General features: G+C 38.1%; 1 protein-coding gene across 6 annotated transcripts in view; it reads right to left on the bottom strand.

The window, feature by feature from the left end:
- SBF2 (SET binding factor 2) overlaps nt 1–26,224 on the bottom strand; it is a 595,850-nt gene that overhangs the window by 196,919 nt on the left and 372,707 nt on the right. For 5 of the 6 annotated variants that reach the window (XM_030560381.1, XM_030560383.1, XM_030560382.1 and 2 more), the window contains exons 7-13: nt 15,538–15,670; nt 13,404–13,512; nt 11,313–11,426; nt 7,619–7,696; nt 5,298–5,411; nt 4,383–4,511; nt 3,326–3,424 (exon numbers count right to left, since the gene is read on the bottom strand). In XM_030560381.1, the coding sequence (XP_030416241.1) occupies nt 3,326–3,424; nt 4,383–4,511; nt 5,298–5,411; nt 7,619–7,696; nt 11,313–11,426; nt 13,404–13,512; nt 15,538–15,670 (776 nt within the window). Of the gene's footprint in view, nt 1–3,325; nt 3,425–4,382; nt 4,512–5,297; nt 5,412–7,618; nt 7,697–11,171; nt 11,267–11,312; nt 11,427–13,403; nt 13,513–15,537; nt 15,671–26,224 lie in introns of those variants that run through there. The other variant, XM_030560389.1, reaches the window with a different exon arrangement.

The following is a 26,224-nucleotide window of genomic DNA, read 5'->3' as shown; positions in this document are numbered from 1 at the left end:
GTGGTATGGTGTCTGCACAGGTAACCCAGGAAAAAAGACGTGAAACAACTGTTTGCCGTTGCTTTCATGGAGGGATGGGAGGCGGGGCCTGATGACCATTGTTTTGACCACCCGCAACACTGTGTTTGCCCCATCAGGCATTGGGATCTCAACCCAGAATTCCAATAGGTGGCAGAGACTGCAGGAACTGTGGGATAGCTATCCACAGTGCAATGCTCCGGAAGTCAATGCTAGCCTCAACACTGTGGACGCAGTCTGCCAACTTAATGCACTTAGAGCATTTTATGTGGGGACACACACAATCGACTGTATAAAAACCATTTCTAAAAAACCGACTGCTATAAATTCGACCTAATTTCATAGTGTTGACATACCCTAAGTTACTTTGTGTGAATTTCCATGTTTTAGAAAAAGTGTAAAAATGGAAAGTAATTCTGGGAAGGGGGATGTAAAGGAGATCATAGAATCATAGAATATCAGGGTTGGAAGGGACCTCAGGAGGTCATCTAGTCCAACTCCCTGCTCAAAGCAGGACCAACTCCCAACTAAATCATCCCAGCTAGGGCTTTGTCAAGCCTGACCTTAAAAATCTCTAAGGAAGGAAATTCCACCACCTCTCTAGGTAATCCATTCTAGTGCTTTACCACCCTCCTAGTGAAGAAGTTTTTCCTAATATTCAACCTAAACCTCCCCCACTGCAACTTGAGACCATTACTCCTTGTTCTGTCATCATGTACCACTGAGAACAGTCTAGATCCATCCTCTTTGGAACCTCCTTTCAGGTAGTTTAAAGCAGCTATCAAATCCCCCTTCATTCTTCTCTTCTGCAGACTAAACAATCCCAGTTCATAGATTCTAGGACTGGAAGGAACCTCGAGAGGTCATCGAGCCCAGTCCCCTGCCCTCTGGCAGGCCCAAATACTGTCTAGACCATCCCTGACAGACATTTATCTAACCTACTCTTAAATATCTCCAGAGATGGAGATTCCACAACCTCCCTAGGCAATTTATTTCACTGTTTAACCATGCTGACAGTTAGGAACTTTTTCCTAATGTCCAACCTTAACCTCCCTTGCTGCAGTTTAAGCCCATTGCTTCTTGTTCTATCCTTAGAGACTAAGGTGAACAAGTTTTCTTCCTCCTCCTGATGACACCTTTTTAGATACCTGAAAACTGCTATCACGTCCCCTCTCAGTCTTCTCTTTTCCAAACTAAACAAACCCAGTTCTTTCAGCCTTCCTTCATAGCTCATGTCCTCAAGACCTTTAATTATTCTTGTTGCTCTTCTCTGGACCCTTTCCAATTTCTCCACATCTTTCTTGAAATGCAGTGCCCAAAACTGGACACAATACCGCAGTTTTGGCCTAACCAGCGTAGAGTAGAGCGGAAGAATGACTTGTCGTGTCTTGCTCACAACACACCTGTTAATGCATCCCAGAATCATGTCACCTTCTCCCCATACTGTGCTGCCCAGCAAAGCAGTTTGGGAGCTGACCTTGTTTGTGAAGACAGTGGCAAAAAAATCACTGAGTACATTAGCTTTTTCCATATCCTCTGTCACTAGGTTGCCTCCCTTATTCAGTAAGGGTCCCACACTTTCCTGGACTTTCTTCTTCTTGCTAACATACCTGAAGAAACCCTTCTTGTTACTCTTAACATGTCTTGCTAGCTGCAACTCCAAGTGTGATTTGGCCTTCCTGATTTCACTCCTGCATGCCTGAGCAATATTTTTATACTCCTCCCTGGTCATTTGTCCAATCTTCCACTTCTTATAAGCTTCTTTTTTGCGTTTAAGATCAGCAAGGATTTCACTGTTAAATCAAGCTGGTCGCCTGCCATATTTACTATTCTTTCGACACATCAGGATTTTTTTTTCTGCAGCCTCAATAAGGAGTCTTTAAAATACAGCCAGCTCTCCTAGACTCCTTTCCCCCTCATGTTATTCTCCCAGGGGATCCTGCCCATCAGTTCCCTGAGGGAGTCAATGCCTGCTTTTCTGAGGTCCAGGGTCCGTATTCTGCTGCTCTCCTTTCTTCCTTATGTCAGGATCCTGAACTCGACCATCTCATGGTCACTGCCTCCCAGGTTCCCCTACTAATTCTTTCCGGTTTGTGAGCAGCAGATCTAGAAGAGCTCTGCCCTTAGTTGGTTCCTCCAGCACTTGCACCAGGAAATTGTCCCCTATACTTTCCAAAAACTTCCTGGATTGTCTGTGCACTGCTGTATTGCTCTCCCAGCAGATATCAGGGTGATTAAAGTCTCCCATGAGAACTAGGGCCTGCGATCTAGTAACTTCTGCTAGCTGCCGGAAGAAAGCCTCATCCACCTCATCCCCCTCGTCTGGTGGTCTATAGCAGACTCCCACCATGACATCACCCTTGTTGCTCACACTTTTAAACTTAATCCAGAGACTCTCAGGTTTTTCTGCAGTTTCATACCAGAGCTCTGAGCAGTCATACTGCTCTCTAACATACAATTCAACTCCCCTACTTTTCTGCCCTGCCTGTCCTTCCTGAACAGTTTATATCTATCCATGACAGTACTACAGTCATGTGAGTTATCCCACCAAGTAGGGACGGTAGAGCTGCTGGTTGAAAAAGACATGCTGGAGGCAGAGAAGACTGCAAAGCTGTCATGTGGTGGGTGGTTTGGAGGATCACAGGGTAAGCCAGAGACACTGGTGGCTAATGAAGAAGAGGATATGGGTAGTCTTGGGTGGGAGGTCATGAGATATATCAGACCAGCCAAAAGCATAGGATGTTAGGGCAGCAGCATGGAGGTGGAGTAAGAATTATGTAGTATAACGGAGGCAGGAGGCAATGGAGGATGGTGTCCTGAAAAACATACAAAGTGCATGGGACAGCTTGGGGTGGGAGTGAGAAATGGACTAGATAAGACTTGGTAGATGGATGCAAATTGGGAAGCAAGGTTCCCCTGGGGAAGCATACACTGAGAAGATAGAGATTGTGCTGAATGGGGGGCACAGGGTTAGAGGAGCATAGAGTTGTTGGGAGGCAGTGAGTTAGTGGGAGATGTGGAGATGCTATACTAGAGGTAACAAAAAGAAACCTTAAAAGCATTAAGTGATATACGTTAACTAAGAAGTGTGCTATAGTGCACCGGCTGAAGGGAAAGTTAACAATAATATTGAGCTACTTCAACATGTGTTGTAAATTGCTGGAGTATAATACAATTTAATGTTTCAAAGGCTTTAGCCACCAGGAGTCATTTGTTTCAGTTGTTCAGGCTATAAATCATGTTAGTATAGTGAAGAATTATTGAAGCATTCTATAGTACAGTACATACATGGCTACAATAAACTTACATTTTTGAACAGCTGTTCTGCAAGCTCTCTGACGTGCTTCATCATTTTTGGTGGATTACCTTCCTCAGCTTTAATTCTTTCCACTTCAAAAGCTACCAACTTAAAAAAAAGTATCAAAATGTTTAAAAATCAACTTAAAATAACTTTGCTAATATACAAAATACATAATATTAATCTTAAACTGAAAGATGCACAGAAAATTGGACACTGAAAAATCTCATATGCTTCTGGGAAGCAGTGTACCATTTCCTAGGTGAATTATCAGGAATATTCACTTTCCTCTGAAGCTTTAGGCATAGGGCAAATCACAGCTCCAGGGGCAAGACAGCAGACTTGATGGAGCTTAAGATTACTCTGGTGCAGTAAACTTCTGTTCCTGTAACACTGATTTAACATTTATAATGCAGCATGCTGTGTTTCTGAACTTTCCACATAAAAGTAATACAGAGCTATATCAGTATTGTATAAAAAATTCAAGTTTAAACAGCACAGCAAGTTTGGATGAAAAATTTACTGTATCTGGTCTTTTTAGACAAGAATTTAAAAACTGCAGCTCTAGCAGTGGCAACATTGACGATTCCATTACACTCTGCACAAGAGAAGATGTTTGCCTCAGTTTCGTTTGCCAAGTGTGTATTTAATTTATTAACATTTGTCAAAAATTTTATTTCTGCAAGGTATTTCTAAAAATATAATTAAATTATTCAAAATAATTCTATACTAGCAGGTATTATCAGTATACAGAATTCCAAATGGGACCATAAAACATCAGGCCACAATCTTACAATGACTTACATACATGGTTATTTAAGTAGGTGATTGTCCCAATAACTGTGTGTGTGTAAAGTTACGAATGTGCATCCTCATTAAAGCATCAGGGCTTAAAAGATCATATGCTGCTTGATAATTTATAAAATATGTTTGTAGCAATAATATTTATTTGAATATAGTAATATTCAGAAGTTTATCAATTACCATTCTTCTACATACAGAAGCATCTTATCTATATTTTAACTGTCTTTTGAATATAACGTATCTTACACAAGAGAATTTTTACCTCATCAAAGAGATCACAGGATCTGTAGGGAGGACCTCTCTCAGATACAAAACCAGCAAATGCCATTCCATTGAGAATTTTGGTGAGAAAGTCATTCTCAATTAAGCCTCGCTGGCCCAAAAAGGCCGCCTGCAATGAATGTAAAGAGAGATTGGTCACTGTATAATTGAAAAGTTATGGAAGCAAACAGAAAATTTAATCAACTCCAGGTATATTAATAGCTTAAGCCTTCTTCTGCTTATAATAAGTGCAAAGCGTTTTAAGACACAATAGCTGTAAATGATCATTGTTAAGTATAATAAAAGGTATTGGAACTGGAACATTCTTTCCCCTTCTCTCTCACACACACTTTTAAAAATCATTCAAAAATCTGTTTTCTTTGAGCAATAAAACTTCTGGGAGGCAAAATAGAAAATAATTCTAGTACTATTAAGTTGATTCTTTTAACTATAGGTAAACATTTCTTGAAATCCATTAATTACTTCCAAAATTGTATTTTTTTTAAACTTTATATATTAACATGTGGTCTTTGTTACAGATTTCATCTTAGACAAATCTGTTTGGAAATGCAACAGTAAATGAGCCTGTTAAACTGTACTGTACAGTACCACCTCAGTAATATCAGAATGATATGATTTTACCATATCATATATAAACTTTTGTATATCAGACACAAAATTACATTCCAAGATTGTACATTTGAAGCTTGTTCAGAAGCTATATGAGACTGATATGAATTCAAATCATATGTGAAATATTCATAGGGTGACCCGATTTTATAGTGACAGTCCCAATTTTTGGGTCTTTTTCTTATATAGGTTCCTATTACTTCCCACCTCTGTCCTGATTTTTCACATTTGCTGTCTGGTTATCCTAAATATTCACTAAATACAGACAACCTTTTTTCTCTTTTACCTTGTGAAAATGTATAACTGGCTCAGCATGAATTCTGATCAGCTGAAGGCATGACCTGTATCCTTGGAAAAGCTGTGCGAACAATCTCAGGAAAATTGCTCGTACTTCTTTATCCTGTAAATGATGATCAAATATGGAGTAAACAATTTTGCTTCTATAACTTCCTCCTCCCTCCATACCCCCTCACAAGTATAAAACTATGTCACAAACATTTGTAAAACAGAAAAATCAATTTTCTCAGACAATATCCAAAACAGTACAGCAGTGTAGCAGCCCAACTAGAAAGAGAGAGAGAGACAGAGAGACAGAGAGAGAGAGCGCGCTAGTAATTTAGTTTGAGCATTATGCTCATCACTACCGATCCCTTTTGTCACTTCAGATTACTACATTTTACCTCAGCTAAGACCAGACTCTCAGTACAATCACTTTTCTTGCAGTCAACCTGCAGGCTACTCTGGGACTTCAATTTTACAATAAGTCTCAAATGCACTTTCAAATATGACCTTTGATTTGCAAAATACAAGCATAAATGAACTCCAGGCCACAGTGAATCAAATTAAGCTATGACATCAAGATTTAATCTTTCAATAGATTGTTTTGGAAGCAGACTTTTATGTTTCACTAAAGATTCTATAAAGAACAACTATTTTTTAGATGATGGCCCTGAATTTCATTAAGAATGTGCTCAGTGTTGTTCTCTCCTCTTACAAATTAATTTAGGGTTTAATAAAAGCTACTCTTATTGGCAGATACACTATTTATTTCAGGGACAGGCTGCTCACCACAGTTAGTACCAAATAGTTCATAGCAACTTGTACAAATTATAGAAATCATATACACAGGTGTCCACCACAAAACATTTATCAATCTTCTTCTCTTATGTTAGACAAAAATTATACAGGATTGAAAGCAACCACATTCTAATATGCACTACACCAATTTAAGACTACCCACAGAGGGTGAAATCCTGGCTTCAATGTTCAATGGAGCCAGGATTTCACCTCGACTTCAGGACTGAAAAATCTTTTAAGGTGAAGCAAGAAATATAGAAAACCAGGAAAAATACTGCAGCATTTGAGTGAAGTTATGCTATTCTTATCTTTACTAAAGATTTCCATTTTGTGTCTTAGATAGCATTACATACTTCTCCCCACAAGTTTATGTTCACCAGAGCCCAAGGGAACATTAAGAAGCTAGAATTCTCTTTGCAGTGTATAAATATACCATGTGTATTCACAAACATAAAATATACTCCTAGTTTTATAATAAAAAAGGAAACTAACGAGTCCCATCTCCATTTCTCATACAGTCAGACCATTGCTGTAGCTGCTAGATAACCTACAGCATCATATTTTTTTTAGACACAGAATGGCTCTCTTAAAGAGTTGAGCTGACAGTGTTTTCCAAACAAAATTCTCTTTTATTCACTGTTCTAATTGTGTTTTTGTCTTGCAGTAATGGCTTCCTGAGATGGTGGTATCAAATTTCATAAGTGAGTACAAGTATGTTGATTTCCAGGTTTATTCCACCTCTTTCAGACCATCACTAGAAGCCTGCAATCTGGAGCACACTCAATCTCTTACTTCTCTCTTCTCCTCTATATTTAGTTCTCATTCACTTCCAACAGCACTGATTCTTCCTCTTTTTTCTTTCTTTCTTTTTATTTGTGAACTACTGGTCTTAGGAAATCTTAGTGATGCACAGTAATTTCTGGCTTGGCTCTCTCTCACTGGTTTAACACAGTCTCCAGCTCAAGCTGCCAAACCTGTGGTGAGTAGTTTATGGGTCTGTACAGTGCCCTCTCATGAACACCCTTCCCCCCACCACCTTATATTCTGTGGAATTTAAGTTTTCATTCAAAAAAATTCTAGTCTACAAAGTAATTCCATAACTGACAACTAGCCATTCTTTGCAGGTTTAACAAATGTTAAGTAGGGGAAAAACACTCTTTACCTCCCAAGCTTACATTTAAAGAGACCTAGTCTAGTTCAATAATAGTTATAATACTTTTCACTTCTATAGTACCCTCTACCTGGGCAACACTGATTTAACTCAGTAGATCATTTCTCTTTTAACCTACTGAAATAATGGAAAATAATAAATCTGTAGATTACTTTCTAACTTCTACTTCCTATCATTTCTGTTTAAGAGAAAGAAGTGAATATTTATAGTATTTCCTTGCTAAAGAACTTGTTCCTCCTCATATATACTGTAGAAGAATAGAGAAAAGTAACTACAGAAATCTAGCTTCTTAAAAAAAGCTTATTCTAAAAACTTCATATTTTTCTATTTATTACAAAGTCAGAAATAATGTGGCTTACCAGCATTTTTGAGTGTGATAAACCTGTTCGTGGTGGAGGGAATGCATAATCTGCCGTTTCCAAATCAGGGTGTAAAACCTATAACATTTTTTAATTAATGAAAATAATTGTTAAACTTGAGTATAAATTAAATTGTTAACAAAAAATAAATAAGACCAGGAAAAAAGTTAATACTCGTACTGTAAACACTTTAAAAATGATGCACACACAATTAAACCCTAAATACTACACAAAAATTAGGAATTTAGTAGGTGTTGAAAGCCAGGGTTGTCACCTTAAATGTCATAAGTAGCATTGTTAAAGTTTGTGCCATCACTATTATTTCTAACTGGTTTTGATTTACAACTCCTGTATTGCAGAGGCTTGTAACTGCAAAACATAAATACCTCTGGGATGAAAATCTGAAAAAATTCTAAACCCAGAAAGGAATTTTTTGGAGTATAATGTAGCAAGGAAAATGTTTTAGGTTTTTTTGTTTATTTTGCCTTTTTAAACGGTAATTCCTGATTTTTCTGTTCCTTTGTGTACAGCATTCTCTTTCATAGAATTCAACAGAAATTTTATATAAACACTTGCTGGTAGGGTCAGAACAGAACTGAAGGTACACTCATTTAAATTACTTTTGCACTTCTGTATCTAGAAAATGGATTACATTTTCAGTGAGATTTGTCAGGTCATTAGTCAATAAAGAAATTATTTTTATTAGTAACAACAACAACAACAACAACAACTACTACTACTACTACTTGCACTCCTAGAACATCTTTTGTCCAAACATCTCAAGCATTTAGTAAACATTAAGCAAGATTCCAAAGTCCTTGTGAAATAGGTACAAATTATTATCCTGATTTTACATTTGTTTAGCTGATGCAGAGAAGGTTAAGATATTTGCCTAAGGTCATACAGGGAGTCAGTGGCAGTCAAGAAAATAACTCAATTCTTCTGCAACTATATCTTATGGTACAAGCAATACATAAATTGACTCTCTACTGCAGAGTATAATCTAGATTTTCAAATGTGACTAGTGCTCAAACTGAGACCCACATTAAAGGGGCATGATTTTATACAATGCTGAGCAGCTGCTTTCTGAAAATCAGGCCCTTCCAAGGTGTTTTGAGTCAGAGCCCATAACCAATGATATTGGGTGCTTTGGTTATTCGAAAATCTTGGCCTATTTGCTTACTCTGTTTAAAAGTACTGATAATGAGGCTGTACCTTAGCCCTGGTAACTCCTCAGTTTACATTCTGGTGCTAAGCCACTACATTAAAAAAAAAAATCTATTGTCTCACACAATCTGTAACTCCATCCAATTTTCTTTCATTTGTTTTCCTTTCTTCTTAGGGTTAAAATTTTTGCCTGAACCACACAGCAAAGCATGCACATGAAATGACCATGGATGAGCTCCAGTGTGGTCAACCCTATAAAAGAGAAGAGAAAGGAAAGATGGACGGAATGAGGAAAGAAAAGTGAAATAACCCAACCATTATAAAAGCTGTGTCGGGAAATCAGTCACCATATGAGGTTGGCCCTACTGGTCAGACCAGAAATGTTTGAAACAGCATTTTTCAGTTTTTGATAATGCTGGATAAAGGCAGTTCCTTTGATGACAGGAAGCTTGTGGTGATTCCTCAATGTGGAATGATAATCAAGCATAAAAAAATATTTACTGCAAAACTGCAACTGGTCAACTCTTCTTTTACAATTCTTTTGCCAGGCATCACGGTAATTTAAAATTAAAATGGATTCTTGGAATTGTGCGTTCAGCTGAAAAGCCACCAAGGTAAATCATAATAAAGCAGATGAATTTATAGTAATAATTGTCAAAGCACAATATTAAAACTGAGATGTATTTCCAAATGTATTATTAGGGAGAAAAAGGTCACTTTCCCCTTTTCAGATGTTAAGAAGTCATAAATGAATGAAGTCGTAGGATATGTGATAAATGGAATTAGTTACAAATCAAGACAGATAATAGTTCTTTTAAAAAGAGTTTTGTTAACAGAGTATTGTGTGCAATTCTAGGCATAGAAAGGTGAAAGGCATTTTTCGAAAAAGAGCAGAGAGAAGCAAAGAGTTCTTTATGAGGGAAGGCTTAATGAAGTGAACATGCTGGGTTCAACTTAACCCTGGCATAAGCTTCAATGGCTTCAAAGAGTTGAGCCCAATTACACCAAGGTAGGTTTGTATGTAAATAAATTAGGGAAATACAATCTAGATGGAGCTACTATAAGGTGGGATCATAACTGGTTGGAAAACCATTCCCAGAGAGTAGTTATCAGTGGTTCACAGTCATGCTGGAAGAGCATAACAAGTGGGGTCCCACAGGGATCTGTTCTGGGTCCAGTTCTGTTCAATATCTTCATCAATGATTTAGATAATGGCATAGAGCAGTGGTGGGCAACCCGTGGCTCATCAGGGTAATCCGCTGGCAGGCCACCAGACGGTTTGTTTATATTTGCATGGCCACCCGCAGCTCCCAGTGGCCGCGGTTCATCGTTCCTGGCCAATGGGAGCTGCGGAAAGCAGTGCGGGATGCAGAGATGTGCCGGCAAGTAATTTGGAGGATAGGATTATAATTCTAAATGATTTCTACAAACTGGAGAAATGGTCTGAAGTAAACAGGATGAGTCAATAAGGAGAAATGCAAAGTACTCCATTTAGGAGGGAACAATCAGTTGCACACATACAAAATGGGAAATGACTGCCTAGGAAGGAGTATTGCAGACAAGGATCAGGAGTCATAGTGGACCACAAACTAAATATGAGTCAACAGTGTAACACTGTTGCAAAAAAAAAAAGTGAACATCATTCTGGGATGTATTAGCAGGAGTGTTGTAAGCAAGACATGAGAATTAATTCTTCTACTCTACTCTGCACTGATCAGGCCTCAACTGGAGTGTTGTGTCCAGTTCTGGGCACCACATTTCAGGAAAGATGTGGACAACTTGAAGAAAGTCCAGGGAAGAGCAGCAAAAATTATTTAAAGGTCTAGAAAACATGACCTCTGAGGGAAGATTGAAAAAATTGGGTTTGTTTAGTCTGGAAAAGAGAAGACTGAGGGGGGACATGATAACAGTTTTCAAGAACATAAAAGGTGGTTACAAGGATGAGGGAGAAAAATTGTTTTCCTTAACTTCTCAGGATAGGACAAGAAGCAATGGGCTTAAATTGCAGCAAGGGAGGTTTAAATGGACATTAGGAAAAACTTCCTAATTGTCAGGGTGGTTAAGCACTGGAATAAATTGCCCAGGGAGGCTGTGGAACCTCCATCATTGGAGATTTTTAGGAGCAGATTAGACAAACAACTGTCAGATAATAATTGTCCTGCCACGAGTGCAGGGGACTGGGCTAGATCACCTCTGAAGGCCCCTTCCAGTCCTATGATTCCAAATCTGAGATGATGTTTAAGAGAAAAATATATAAACCTCCAATATCATATCTGGGTACACTTGCATATAAAAAAATTGCTTGCCAAAGTGTAGACTGATGGGCCTTTAGGGCCCACTATAACCTCCATCTTTTAAATTCTAAATATTTATGGTATTCACATACAGTGCATTTAGGAGTTAATTCATCTTGCTTTTAAATCTTCATAAGTCATTTTCAAAATGTTTCATAATATTCAGTGATTTTATTTCTTCTTTTTACATTTTTGAAAAGATCTGGACAAGCTGATCAGGAAATGAGACGTACTAAAGAAAGAGCTGTTTGAGTTTGATGTAGCAGTGGCTCTGGGAGTTGAGATAGATGAATACATTCAGGAATTTTAATAGTGCCTCCATCCAGGTCTGCTATAATTACATCCAACTGAAAAAGAAAAACAAATATATTATATATAGTATATTCTGTGATGCACATAGTTAAAACACCAAACAGACATTTCAGATTTTACATATGATTTAACCCAGGGGTCAGCAACCTTTGAGAAGTGGTATGCTGAGTCTTCATTTATTCACTCTAATTTAAGGTTTCACATGACAGTAATACATTTTAACGTTTGTAGAAGGTCTCTTTCTATAAGTCTATAATATATAACAAAACTATTGTTGTAGGTAAAGTAAATAAGGTTTTTAAAATGTTTAAGAAGCTTCATTTAAAATTAAGTTAAAATGCAGAGCCCCCCAGACCAGTGGCCAGGACCCAGGCACTATGAGTGCCACTGAAAATCAGCTTGTGTGCCGCCTTCGGCACTCGTGCCATAGGTTGCCTCCCTTGATTTAACCTAAAATGAGTGAAGATAATATTACTTCACAATTCTATAGTGCCATTAATGAAGGAACTTGGGCACAAATAATATTAATGAATGTAACCTCAAAACACCTATGTGAATCAGAGAGAAAGGGACCAAACTTTCAAGAGTGGCCTCTAGTTCAGGGTGCCTCAGTTTTTGGATCTCCAACTTGAGATAGCTTATGACTGATTTTCAGAAATGCTGAGCAACCACAACTCCAAAAATAGAGGACCCCCAAAATTACCTTCGCAAATGTTGGCCTAATTGAATTGCTCAAAGTCACAACAGAAGTCTGAAGCAGAGTTGGAAATATATCCCTGTCTTGATTTCACATCCTGCATCGTAATTGCAAAATCATTCTTCTGAGTTTTTCCCTCTTTCACCCTATTTCTCTCTAACAGGTTATATTGGTATTTGTAGAAGAATTTACAACAGGTTCAATTAATTGGTGTGTAAGGGTTTTTTTGTTTTTGCCCATTACTGATTGTCCTGCTTTATCTACTGGTACTTTTATTCCTGGGGGAATTCTGTGTCAGTGTGTGTGCGCAGAATCCATGGCTCCTGCAGATTTCTTTGCTTCCCCACAGAAAAATGACTTCTGATGAGGAAGCAAAGGAAAGCTGCAAAAGCAGTCATGCACCCCCATCTGCTCTGTTTGGGCACCTGGTGCAGCCAATAGAGACATAAATCACCACTGGGATGGGAGGGCTGGGCAATCATGTGTTTGAGAGAGAGACAGAGAGAGATACTCTGTCCCCTCTCAATCGGCATGCTCGGTGTGGAAGGGCAGGGCTTTGGGGGTGTTTCTGAGGAGGTAGGAGTGTCTCCTCAGGCAGAGCAGAATATAGCAGCTTTCCTGCTTAGTGAAATGTTCCTATTGTTTTTAGTGAATTCCCCTAGGAGTATAAAACAGGTCTAAAATTTTTAAGGCTCCTTGCATAGTCAAAATGGTGTAAAGGAGTCTTACTGTAAAGGACAGTGTGTCCTTATAAATGCTTATAGTGCTTTAGTGATTAGAATTGTTCTAAGTTTTTGGACTGAAAAAATTTCCTATCAAAATGTGAATTGTTTGCTACTGATCTTTCTGGAGATGGTCAGTAGCCAATATAAATTGTGAGTTTGAGTCCCCAGCCCTCGCTTATTTTTCAGTTGCCTATGAAGTAACACTGAGTATATGGCTGCATATATATGTTGACTAATAACTAGCTGTAAAGGGTCAATACTAGTTACATTACTATTAAAGAGGAGGCTTGGGGGATTTCCTCTAGTGCACCCTACTCCCTTTCTTCATCTATTGTATTGTAGTTTAAATAAATTACCAAAATAATTTAAACCAGTGCGATTATATTTTATTTTTTAACAAATAAATATGCAGAATTTTAAAATATTGTGTGCAACATTTTTTATTTTTTGGGGGGCACAGATTTCCCCCAGGAGTATACTTTGTATGGCTATGAATAGCTTAAACTAATAATGCTTGAAGCACAAAAATTCTCTACACAAATAACATATTTGACACCATGACTGTACATATTCTTTTTAGGCATACTTACAAGCTCATGAATGTCAGAACAAAAGATGGAATGTACACCAATAATGAAAGGCGTTGGTGAACTGAGAACTTCTAGCAGCTGCGCAGGGAGAATTGGAATATAGGGATAACTGTGAAGAGAATTAATAAAAAGTTATGCTTTTTGTCTGCCCCATTACACAAAGTCTTTCTTCACCTTCCTGCCACCTATTATAACTACTTCATAATTTGTCAGTTAAAATTCTGGGGCATTCAGTACACCAATTATAAAGTGCCATACTCAAAGTTATGAAGACATTCTGTCATGAAAATATAAAGTAGTCCATTATCCATTATCCTTTATAAAAATCTATCACAAATAGATAAATTGTTTTTGAACATGCACATAAACTAAGAAAAGACAAAAAAGGATATTGATAGTGTGGAGGAAAAAGGGTCTAAGGCCTAAAACTTTGGTCAAGTGACCTGTATGTAGGGTCAGGTGAACTGTATGTGTGACCTGGAGGGAAAGGGGGAGGTAAAAGGAGAAAGGTAGACAGAAACTAAAGAAGCAGAAGTAACAATTTGTAATTAATCGCTGTCCGGGGGCAGAGCAAGGGACCGCAAAGGGCAAAACTATTGAAAAACAGGAAAAGGTTCCTTTGCTTTGTCCCTTATATGGATGTAAAATGTTAAGGAAGTATATGTAATTTTGTGGTTTTATCCTATATAAGCTCTTTTATTAAATCTCAAGTGGGGGGAGGGGTTCGGCTGCCTTGGATGACTCCCCCACGCATGCATGTTTGATTGATCAATAAAGGAGCCTCAGGCTGTCTGATCCAAAATCAATCACGTGGTTAATTTTCGACAACAAAAGCAATCTAGGTTCTTATATGTTGCCCATTAATGTGATAAATGGGTAAAAAGAAATTATTATTACGCTAGAAACATTAGATGTTATGGAGTGCACACCAAGTTTTTAAAACATAGCATGTTTGAAGCAAAGCATGCAGGACAATATACTAATTACTGCTTTTGTACAGTGTCACATAATAATGGAATTCCCAAATGCAGAGCTTAGTGATGCAGAAAATGTTTACTTAGGACCAAACTGAGAATACTGTACTCATGTTACCTGTCATCTGAGTCATATTTAAACATGATCTGAAGTAAAAAAAAATTGTAATATCACTGACACATGACTCCGAGGTTGATTTTCACATGGGAAATTTCACAAATATTTTAACATTAAGGAACAATATTTCAAAATCCACTTTCAATCTGTTACAAAATTTTTCTATTTTTGTATAAGATACAAACCTGTCTTTGAAAGATTTTGAACAAATACAAGAACTCTGCATACTCCAACTTAGAAGTATTTTTTGCAGACCCTTGCTTTAGAATTACACTTCTTTCATTTGTGCAACTAAGAATATATATACACTGCAGTTGGAGGTGGGTCTGCAAATCAGGTAGGCATACTCGCACTACCTTTGATCTACCTAATCTACCTAAAAATAGCAGTGAATATATGGTGGCACAGATCCCAGGATGGGCTAGCAATGCGAGTACATTATTGAGGGTTCCCAGTGAGCATGTACAGCCTGCACTGCTGCATCTTCACTGCTACTTTTAGCCATGCTAGGTAGATTAAAGCTAGCATGGATATGCCTACCCCAGCTGTGATGGCACCACTGACTGTTGCCCTCAGAGGCTGATACACTAGCTTTTGACCTAAAAAATTGGGTTCAAATGTGGCTTTTTGCACAAGGAATTAATTTGTTGATTGCAGTGTAGTCCATAGTGGACATTTGTACACCTTACAAAACTATTACACAAACTGGCATAAGTGTCAGCCTCTGCTCGTGGACCATGACTGCATTAGAAAAATAAATTTATAACCAGGTAGTATTGCTGGCAAGGTGCCTACACCATATTTTTGTTAAATTACATACAATTTACATTGAAACGGATTAAATGAGAGTCTGATCGATGAAGTACACAAACCGTAAGACCAAATGTTTGATCTGGAAAGCCTTTCCTCATGTGAGTAATCCTTATTCATGAAAACAGTTCATTAACTTCAATGGCACAAGTTGCATGAGTAAAGATAACTTGTATAAATACAGGTTTTCAGCATCAAGTCCAAAGTGTCAAAGTTGTCTAACAAAACTCACCTATATTTGAGAGGAAACATTAAAGACTCCAGTGCTCTACAGGCATCACTGAGCCTCTGAAAACTTGCAGAGTGAAAGAGAACCTTATTTTCCGTAAGGACCGCACAGAATAAGCTCAGCACATTTTGGATTCCTTTAAACAAAACAAAACAAAAAAAAGTGTGCTTTACAAATGATAAACCCATAGCCAAAACAGAACAAAGAATGAAAATGAAAAATTATTAAGAATTCTTGGAGTCACTGGAGGAAAATTTGCAATAAGTATGCAAATACCTTACCCTGTGATTTTTCTGCCTTTTCTTTGACTGTCAAGTTTTGTTTTCTATCAAGTTGGTATAACAGCCAGTGAATATTTTCCAGTAGTTCAAATATTTTCTATTACACCTTCTTTTCTATCCCATTTCCAAGGATTTTCTCTTCTGAAAACAATCCTAACAGTGCTTAACAATGACCTCAAATGGTAGTATACAAATGGTAAACATGATTCTAGAGCCCGTTATTGGTGGTGGATCCAGGCTCTACTTCTGAACCTTTATGTAATATCTCTGTGAGTATTGCTGATCATGGACAAAATGCTCATGAGGTTTATCTAGTAAACCATTCATACTTTTATCTGTAAAAGTGTTTTCTGTGAGTCATTAGGTTAAACAAAGGCCAGTAAGACCTAGACACTACATTTGTGATTGGAAGGAGTTAAAGAGGAGCTGACTGTCTAAACAAGCCCTGCAAGACTGAGGACAAGACACATGAATCTGATTAAACTGGTTTTGGTAAGATGGTATAATGAATAACCTGTTGCATATTACAAAGTAATGCATTCCTGGGGAAGACCAAAAAAATGCATTTCCTTTATAGCAAAACAGTCCCATCCTTTCAAATAAATGCATCTTTGAGATATGCCAGAAATAATAAAATTTCTTGAGAAATGCTGAAATTCATAGAATTGCCTGTTTCAGAGTAGCAGCTGTGTTAGTCTGTATTCGCAAAAAGAACAGGAGTATTGTAGCACCTTAGAGACTAACATTTATTTCAGCATAAGCTTTCGTGGGCTACCGCTCACTTCTTCAGATGCATAGAATGGAACACACAGACAGAAGATATTTATACATACAGAGAACATGAAAAGGTGGAAGTACCCATACCAACTAAGAGGCCAATCAACTGAGATGAGCTATTAGCAGACGAGAAAAAAAAACCTTTGAAGTGAAATCAAGATGACCCATAGAAGTGTGAGGAGAACTTAACATGGGGAAATAGATTCAATTAGTGTAATGACCCAACCATTCCCAGTCTCTGTTTAAACCGAAGTTAATTATATCTAATTTGCATATTAATTCAAGTTCAGCAGTCTCTCTTTGGAGTCTGTTTTTGAAGTTATTTTGTTGCAAAATTGCCACCTTCAAGTCTGAAGCTTGAAGTGTTCTCCCTCTGGTTTTTGAATGTTATGATTCCTGATGTCAGATTTGTGTCCATTTATTCTTTTGCATAGAGACTGTCTGGTTTGGCCAATGTACATGCCAAAATTTCCTGAGGACATAGACTGTGTTGTCACTAAGAGGGCTTGTATCACATATGTAGGATTTCTCGTTAACTTCCTAATAAAGATGGGGGGCTTGTTTACAGGCAATTTTCTGTAGTGATCTTCTAAAACACCATAGTTTTGCCTAACTAAATTTTATTTACGCTTCTTAAAATCAGTTTATATTTTTTGTACAGCCAGAAAAAATTAGTTTCTCTTTAAAAAACTGGGATTTGGAGCCTGTTACATTGGGGTTAAGAACTGTTGCGGTGTCTTGGAGAAAAAGAACTTCATTCTGACTTCTGAGAAGGCTGAGTCAAAAGTAACATAATGGTTTGTGGTTACAAACTCCATCCACGTAGTACCAAAAAGGGGCTAGCATAAGCCAGTGTAAACATGGAGAGATTCAAGCAACCTGAAGGATGGTAACGATTGTTGCAAATATGAGTGCAGAACAGTTTACTTTAAAACATGGGTTATACCCTCCAACTGTTTGTATCTAATGCGTGCACCAGCAATGTCATGATTATATTCTGAAGAGTTAGATCTACTACTTTTCTTTCATCTACCTCTCGGAAGTTAATCTACCATCTCACCCACTGAGAGATGGAAAAAAAGATTAGACAAATGACTGGGTTGGCTGGAAGTTTATATTGTCCTAGTTGAAGAAATAGTAAGTTATGAATCTGTAAGTCTTATTGGTACTAATTCTCCAAAGAGCTGTTTTATTCAGGTCTTCAAAATATTTTAATGACAATCTATAGCACTATAAAATAATAAGAACCCATTTATTAATTGTGCAGCACCTTTAACAGACCATGAAATCACTGGCTCAAAAAGTTCTGAATAAGCTACTGAACCCACGTCTTTTCTCAGGTGGTTCTACATCTGTAAGTGAAAGTTCAGACAGCATTCCTTAGAGAGAGCAAGTATAGACCAATATTCACACACTTCTAAAACTGTTTATAGGCTCCAGACTCCAGCACAATCACTAGCAATATCTAGGCCTTTATGATACATAAATATGAAAGGTTCTACAGAAAATCAATTTTTTTCATCTAGCTAAAGCAACTTCGAGCAAAAACCACTTTTTAGGAATAAACCTGAAGTGGATGATAACAGGCTGACCTGAAACTTCAAAATCCATCTTATTACAACAAAAGTTACAAATATATATATTTAGATAGCTTCATCATATTCTTGTAAGAATCTGACATAGCAGCTGACTATAAGTATATCTGACTCACAAACCATCCTATAAGAGCTTGTATAGTTCTACTAACTATGTTATAATAAAAAAAAAGGCTACCGTGCTCAAAGTATTCTAAAAGGACAGGAACATCCATATTCCCTTATTAGAAAGTTTTGGTGTACCAAAATTTTCTTAATGCTTATCTGATCAATATCGGTAAAGAAAGATTCATTAAAAAGGTAATTTTTCTCCTCCCAACCCCATGTCACAATATTTGCCTTCTAACATGAGAGATCACAATAGATCAAAGATTTTCCTGATAACATTGACTACAGCTGTGTGACAAATAGCAGGGGGTGGAGGGGGGGGTTAAACAAAGTACTCTGGTGAAATCAAGCTGTGTCAGACAAAAAGTCCTATTTTTTTCTAGCTGTGTGACACAAGGGGTTGCAGTGGATTATGATGAATGTAAAACTTTAAAAAGTATCTTAATTCAAATACCTTGGATACTCAGTAAACTATTACCTGGGATCAATTTTCTTTTCTTTATTTGGAAATCATTTTAAGTACATGTTCACAATTACATATCAAAGTAATACAGAGTTCTAAAAAGTACCAGCATAATTAAGCTACTGTTGACAAAAACATTAATAAGGAACAAAATTTGCTGTTATCATAAATTACAGGTATGTTCAATTTAACTAATAAAGGAAAAGGACTGCCATGTCTCAATATAAATTGCATATCTCTTTCAATATTTATACAATGTATCCATGCAGCTTATTTTAAGATATAATAAACTTCTTACTAACAGGATTATTTTGGAAGATTTCCAGTCTGAGGCTAGTTCTACAGTCGCTTTAGGAAGTCGCTTGAGTGATTAAAAGAATCAATGTTCAGGCCATCTTCACAAGCAGGTAAATATTTTAACGGATTACTTGTCCAGAACTAAATCTTAGGAAACTTTATTTCCTCTGAAACATTTGTATTTGTCTGTCAAACTCTTTCTAACCCTGGCAGGTCATTCTTGTTACAAATTCGCTGCACCCTTTTCCTCTCCTACCTTGAATCCTGTTACAAACAACCAGTATATCACAACTCTATGAAAAAGATCAAGGTCCCAATTTAAAATGTATTCACTATATATATGCACCCAGAGATATATATTTTTACACATATACCCACCTACTCCCCCACATATTTTGTATGTATATACAAACTGCATAAAAGTGGGTGTTTTAGCCCACTTCTGCCACATATACTATTATAGAAGTCTGAATACAAAATTAGGTGAGCACTAAACTCCAGCTTTTTAAAGAACTGGTCCTACCTAATATTTTATGTCATTAGAATGTTGTATTCCAAACAAGCAGACAGATACAGAAGCAGCTTGAGCCTCTAGTTCTAGTAACTGCCTAGAAAGCAGCAGAGAATCCTGTGGCACCTTATAGATTAACAGACGTTTTGGAGCATGAGCTTTCGTGGGTGAATACCCACTTCTTCAGATGCATGTGGTGGAAATTTCCAGGGGCAGGTATATATATGCTAGCAAGCAAGCTAGAGATAACGAGGTCAGTTCAATCAGGGAGGATGAGGCCCTGTTCTAGCAGTTGAGGTGTGCTACAGAACTAGTTTCTCCTCTCTTGGTTTTCACACCTCAACTGCTAGAACAGGGCCTCATCCTCCCTGATTGAACTGACCTCGTTATCTCTAGCTTGCTTGCTAGCATATATATACCTGTCCCTGGATATTTCCACCACATGCATCTGAAGAAGTGGGTATTCACCCACGAAAGCTCATGCTCCAAAATGTCTGTTAGTCTATAAGGTGCCACAGGATTCTCTGCTGCTTTTACAGATCCAGACTAACACGGCTACCCCTCTGATGCCTAGAAAGCAGTCATTAATTTGCTAGAACTCAAGTGGGAGAGGGGTGGCGGGGGGGAGAAAACAACACAGCAGTGAGAACAAAGTAGTTGCACAATACAATATTACACAGTGTGCCAAGGCAAACACCAAGAGTATACTGTTTTACAGTTGAGAATCACTGCTTGCCAGCTCACTTCTGATAGTTTATGATACCAGACTAAAAATGCTTTTTTTTCTTCTTTTTAATATATTGGTCCGGGACTGACTACAGGAAGTTTTGAACTTTGGGTCAGTGTAGTTTTCATTCCTTGATTGTTTTTCTGTTAGACACTCTCTTAAGAATATCAAGAATACAAGCATATTGGAAGCTAAACGGACTATAACCCTATGCTGAAGTTTAGATGAGTGAGCCCTTTTCTACCTGTTGAATGCAAAAATGTCCCATAAGTTTTTCATTTGCAAAAAAACCCTCTGAAACAAATGGTAGAATAAGTGATTAGGCATTTGAATTCAACTACACTGAGTCTGGAGTTCATCAGTTTTGTCTTCATCACTAGGTGCTACCATAGATAACAAAAATAATTTTTTAAAAAGGCCAAATATAATAGGATAAGATGTAAAGAAAGTATGAACGAATTAAATTATTTATTTGCAACGTTTTAAATTAAAAGAATGGGCAAAATCTCTCAAGAGCATCAAGCTGTATTGATTTTAAACACACAATGGAATCTGAATGTTGTGGTCAGTGTGTAAATATATACCATACATACAGAAAGCACACATTTATATATGTAGTACATATATATCTGTGATAAGTGTGTGTGTGTAGGTGGGGGTGAGGGGGGACGGTATGAACATCAAACCATCACCACCATTTCTCTTTGGAAAAGAAAACCTAGCCACATTTTTTTGATCAGACTACAGCAGTAACAGAAGAATGCAGTTTGAAACTTGGCTTATAAACAGAACTCAGTGAGGAGTCTTCTGTGCTTTATTAAAATTGGAAAAAAATGACTTTCAAAAAGGTCTTCAATTGTAAGATATGCACTCTATGCTATACTGGAAGAAGGACATGAGACACTGGATGTAGTTTAATTAGGCCACAATTTTATTATTAACTGTCTGGGGCTACCTAACAGAAAAAAAAGTGTACGGTGCAGGTAACTCCATGATCATTTCAATATTTACCGAGGGGGGCTTCCCACCCCTTTTCTATCCTGGTTCCCAACCAGCCCACTGCTGGGACTTTACAATCCCCCTCCACTCTCAAATGAGGATTAAGGTGGGTTATAAAGGAGAGGGAGGTTGGCTCTCTGCTGTGCCAGTCATAGGAGCCTCCGTTTTCTGCTCCTCCAGTTTCTGCTTCTTTAACAAACATCTCCTTAAAATCCTTCACCAAACCATTTATCTGATCACTGTATCACTTCCCTATGGAGTAACTAAACATCTGCTCAACACTTACATAATGAGTTGCGACACCATATGTTCACCTCAACTAAGTCCCCATCTCTGAAGCCTGTGGGGAAGGCAACTGGCCTCTCCAGTCTGCCTTGGTCAATCTGGCAGCAAGGGAAAAATTCCTTCCCAGCCCCCTAGTAAAGGAGTGGCTTGCACAGTGCTCACAGCAGATCCTGACCAAACCTGGTATTTTGTGACTTTCAAGGGTGGGAGAATGGGTGCTGCTCCACTTGGTCCAGGAGAAAGAGGGCTTCTCCCACCTAGCTGTGACCTCCTCTCTTTCCAGTCACACTGGAGGGATGAGTCAGCATCCCCATGCTGACCTCCTCTGCATCTGCAGCAACATCTGGGCCTTTCTGCCCTTAAAGTGGTATGCCCGTCATAAACAGATAGTTAAGGGTTAATGTCTCTTTACCTGTAAAGGGTTAACAAGCTCGGTGAACCTGGCTGACACTGACCAAAGGATCAATCGGGGGACAAGATACTTTCAATCTTGGTGGAGGGAAGTCTTTGTTTGTGCTTTTTGGGTTGTTCTTTGCTTTCTATCTCCATCTCTTTTTCTCTTATTTGTATCTTTTTGTTTTATCCCCATCTCTTTTTCTCTTATTTCTATCTCTTTTTGTTTCCTCTCCATGTCTTTCTGTGAGCAGCTTCTTTGGCTTGTTCTTCTGCATCTGGTCTTGCCTGTTCCTTGGAACTCATTGTTCCTGCTTTCTTGTGCTGGCTGTGCCTTCTGCAGCTTACTGCCTGGAATGCTGCAGCTCTGGCTGCTTCCTCAGGGTTGCTTGGTAACAGAGACTTCTAACTATTACTTTGCCCAAAGAGTTAGAAAGAAAAAAAAACAATTCATTTGCAAATGCCCTTTGCTGGTGTCTGCTAGCTCACAGCTTGAGCCTCCTTTTTAACAAAGACCTTTGTTAAAGAACTTAACACCTATGCCTCCAGGCTACCTTCCTCAGCCAGAAAGGAGAGAAGAAAAAAAAATTCCCTGGCTCTGGTTTTAAAACCCACTCCCCTCAGCCTCAAGCAGCTAGCAGGAGAGAAAAAAAAATCCTACTGGCTTTTGGTTTGAAACCCAATCCTTTCAGGCTGCATCCAAGCAGTTAGAAAGGACAGAAAAAAAAATCACTGGCTTTTGGGTACTTGACATCCCACTTCTCCCACCATGTCAAGGTCTTATTCCCACTTTGAACTTTAGCGTCCAGAAAGTGGGGACCTGCATTCACCCCTCTAAACTTAATTCCTAGCTTAGATCTGATAATGCTGCCACCAAACAAAATATAGTGTTTGGTACACTTGCTGTCCCCCAAAAGCCTTCTCTGGGGAACCCAAGACCCAAATCCCTTGGGTCTTAAAACAAAGAGGAATAAACCATTCCCCTTCCTTCCTTTCCCCCCACCTAGCACTGGTGAGTTTACTGTGATTCAAATTCCTTGAATCTTAAAACAGAGAGGAATTCACCTTCCCCCATCCTCCTTTCCCCCACCAATCCCTGGTGAGTTCAGACCCAGTCCCCTTGGGTCTTACACAAGGAAAAAATCAATCAGGTTCTTAAAAAGAAAAGCTTTTAATTAAAGAAAGAAAAAGTAAAAATTATCTCTGTAAAATCAAGATGGAAAATGTTTACAGGGTCTCAGCTTTACATAGACCAGAGGGACTCCCTCCCCCCAGCCTAAGTATAAATTACAGCAAACAGAGGTGGAGGGATGAGTCAGCATCCCCATGCTGACCTCCTCTGCATCTGCAGCAACATCTGGGCCTTTCTGCCCTTAAAGTGGTATGCCCCTTCCCCTGGAAAGCCAGACAACAGTCCTCTGCCCGCTTCCCTCCCCTCCCCTCGCTTAAGATGCAGTGCAGACATAATCTGTGCATACCTTTCAAAAGCCAGTTTAAAGACACATTTCCTAAGCTCTTTGGCTTTGCACTCCAGAATGAGACATTCAGAGTTTGGGAAATATGAAATCTATGCTTAGGGACAGGTTCTTCAAACAGTACGCAAGATGGGGAGTTGGTCCCCAGACATCTCTCGGAGCTTCCAGTTTTTTGGTTAGTGATACGGTCCTGAAGCTATCTCATGTCCCAGTGAGAAGCTGGTCCCCAGTCTAAACCCAAATTTCCTCAAAGGAGTGTGGTAGGTTTACTAAACCTACATCAGTAAACTTCTTGGACTAAACCTTCTTGGACTGATTTTGAAACCTGTGTGGCTCTGCTCTGAAATCTTCATATTGCATTATTTTATTTATTTGTTAAACAACCAATATAACACACAAAGCAAGATTTTAAAATTGGGTGTTTCAAGTTAGATTCCTAAGTCCATGTACAGACCCGAAGAAGAGATGAACAGCAGCTTAGTACAAAATTATGCGTTTATACATATATATTGCAGCATATCTTTACAATATATTTTTTCAAAGATATCATAAGTTCAGTATTATGTTTCTGAAATCAATCCATATCTGATATCACAGCACTAACTCTAAAATTTATTTTCTTATTTTTCTTCCTTTCTTAAATCATTTGACTAATCAGACAAACCACCAAAATGTCATTTCAAGCCCAGAGAGATATTATTGCAAACAAACACTGCAGAACAACAACTTTTGAGGACTTTTCATGCTACAAAGCATAACCATACTTGTTTGCAACCTTGAACTGCTTACTGACTTCAGACTTCACGGTACATCTGATATTAAACTGTCAGGACACAAACAGACAACACAAAAAACAACAAACAAGTTGATTTTCGCAGATTACTCATCTAACAATCCACAAGCAGACATACATCCTGTTGAATCTTACACATATACTGGAAAATTTTAAACAAGGCTTCCTGACCTTTGCTGTTTTCAAGATTTAAAGGATTTGTAATATGTACTAAAATATCTGACATCCTACCCTGACAAATGTATTAATCTGTTTCCTGTTGTTCTACAATACCAATTTAAGCCCTGTGCGTGTGCGCACACAGAGTTTGTCAAATGGTTAACTTTATTTCACAGTGCAATCTTTCATGAGATTAAATTACTACTGCTAACTTTTTAAAAACTTTTTTATAGTTAAGGTTTTAAACATAGGATTTGGAAATTTACCTAGCACTACAGACTCAAATCAATATACTGCAACAGGTTTCTGGCTCTTAGAATAGTGGGCAATAAGGAAATGCTTAACCGAAAAAAATCACACAATTTGGCCTGACTAATCCAGGAAATGGGTCAGCAATGACCAAAAAGCTTCTCTAAAGAACACTGGAGGTCGACGCAGCCTGTTACAAAGGTTTTACGATTTGTACAGTGCAAAATCTCAAGATGATTAGGAAACAAACACAGTTGAGAAAAAACACAGAAAACCTTTCATTTTTATTTTTAGATGTTACAGACCGTAACTACAGAGGCACTTTGCTGAAGTATTGCTAATGAGAAGATAGAAATGCTTGACTAATAAATAAAAGGCAACAACTTTACTCAAACCAACTCTCAAACAAGTAACCCTTGCCAAATCTAATTTATTTTCCCCAGCTATCATCATAAGATATGGCTATCATCAACCTCTAGGAACATTTATAATAAAACTAATAAAACTCTGTCACCCAATTCAATGTCAGTTCACACATGCAAAATTACTCAGTCCCTTCAGACAGAAAATGGGTGAATTGAGCATCCCTAAAGGTTAATTTATTTGGGCTTTGCCAGACTAAAGAGTAAAGGAGCAAACTCTAAATTCCAGAGCCTTCAACAGATCATCCTGACCAATCAAACATATCACAGGAATCAAGTGTCCCTGATGATTTCAACTACTGGGATAAAGCATAAAGAAGTGATATTCAAGATACATAGAACCCAAACCAAAAGGGGATTTATAGATAAAATCAAAACTTTGAATTGGACCTAGAAACGAACATGAAGCCAGTTTAGTCTTTGGAGCATAGGTGTAATGTGTTTCCTACAAGGAGCACCATACAGTAAGTGAGACATTGCCTTTTGAACTAATTGAAGTTTCTGAGAGAGGCCTTCAAGCGACAGCTCAACTGTTGTGTACTACTAGGATTCCAATACAGAGGTGACAAAAAGAATGCATCAGCAGTTGAGTGTCCAACAGGACATCAGGTTGTGAACCTGAGTCACCAACAGAGGCAAAACATCTTTATTTGAAGGGACAGATATCACCTCTGTTGATTCTTCATAACCTATTAGCATTACCTACATATATTTTATCCAGGTTGAGCTTCAGGCAGGTAGTTCTCACTCAACTTCAGTGTTGTCTAGTCACTAGGAAACAGTATCAGCAACAATATATGGCACAATTAGAGAGAAAGAAAGAGCTGACTGTAATCTTCATGCTGATGCCACTGCCACCCCAGTGATTCCATAAGCACATCAGCAATTGCCCAGCTATACTAAACAACTTGCAGTCTCCGACAGAGAAGACACTAAAGTGCACCTCTGCCAAAGTCCCCAGGGAACATCAACACAACACTATGTCCAGGCTACAGCAGGTACAGCTAAAAAAAACAATAATAAAATAATTAGATAAATCAGTCTTCATTCACTGCCAGATAGAGACCATTGATCAATGAGACCAGTACAATCTCTGTGCCATATTCAAACTTAAAACCAGAGATGAAGGTGTAAATCAGAGGGTGTGATGGAATAC

Source organism: Gopherus evgoodei, chromosome 4, assembly GCF_007399415.2.
Source record: "Gopherus evgoodei ecotype Sinaloan lineage chromosome 4, rGopEvg1_v1.p, whole genome shotgun sequence".
Classification (NCBI taxonomy): domain Eukaryota; kingdom Metazoa; phylum Chordata; order Testudines; family Testudinidae; genus Gopherus; species Gopherus evgoodei.
Note: the sequence above shows the minus strand (reverse complement) of the source record. Positions and strands in the feature narration are given on the sequence as shown.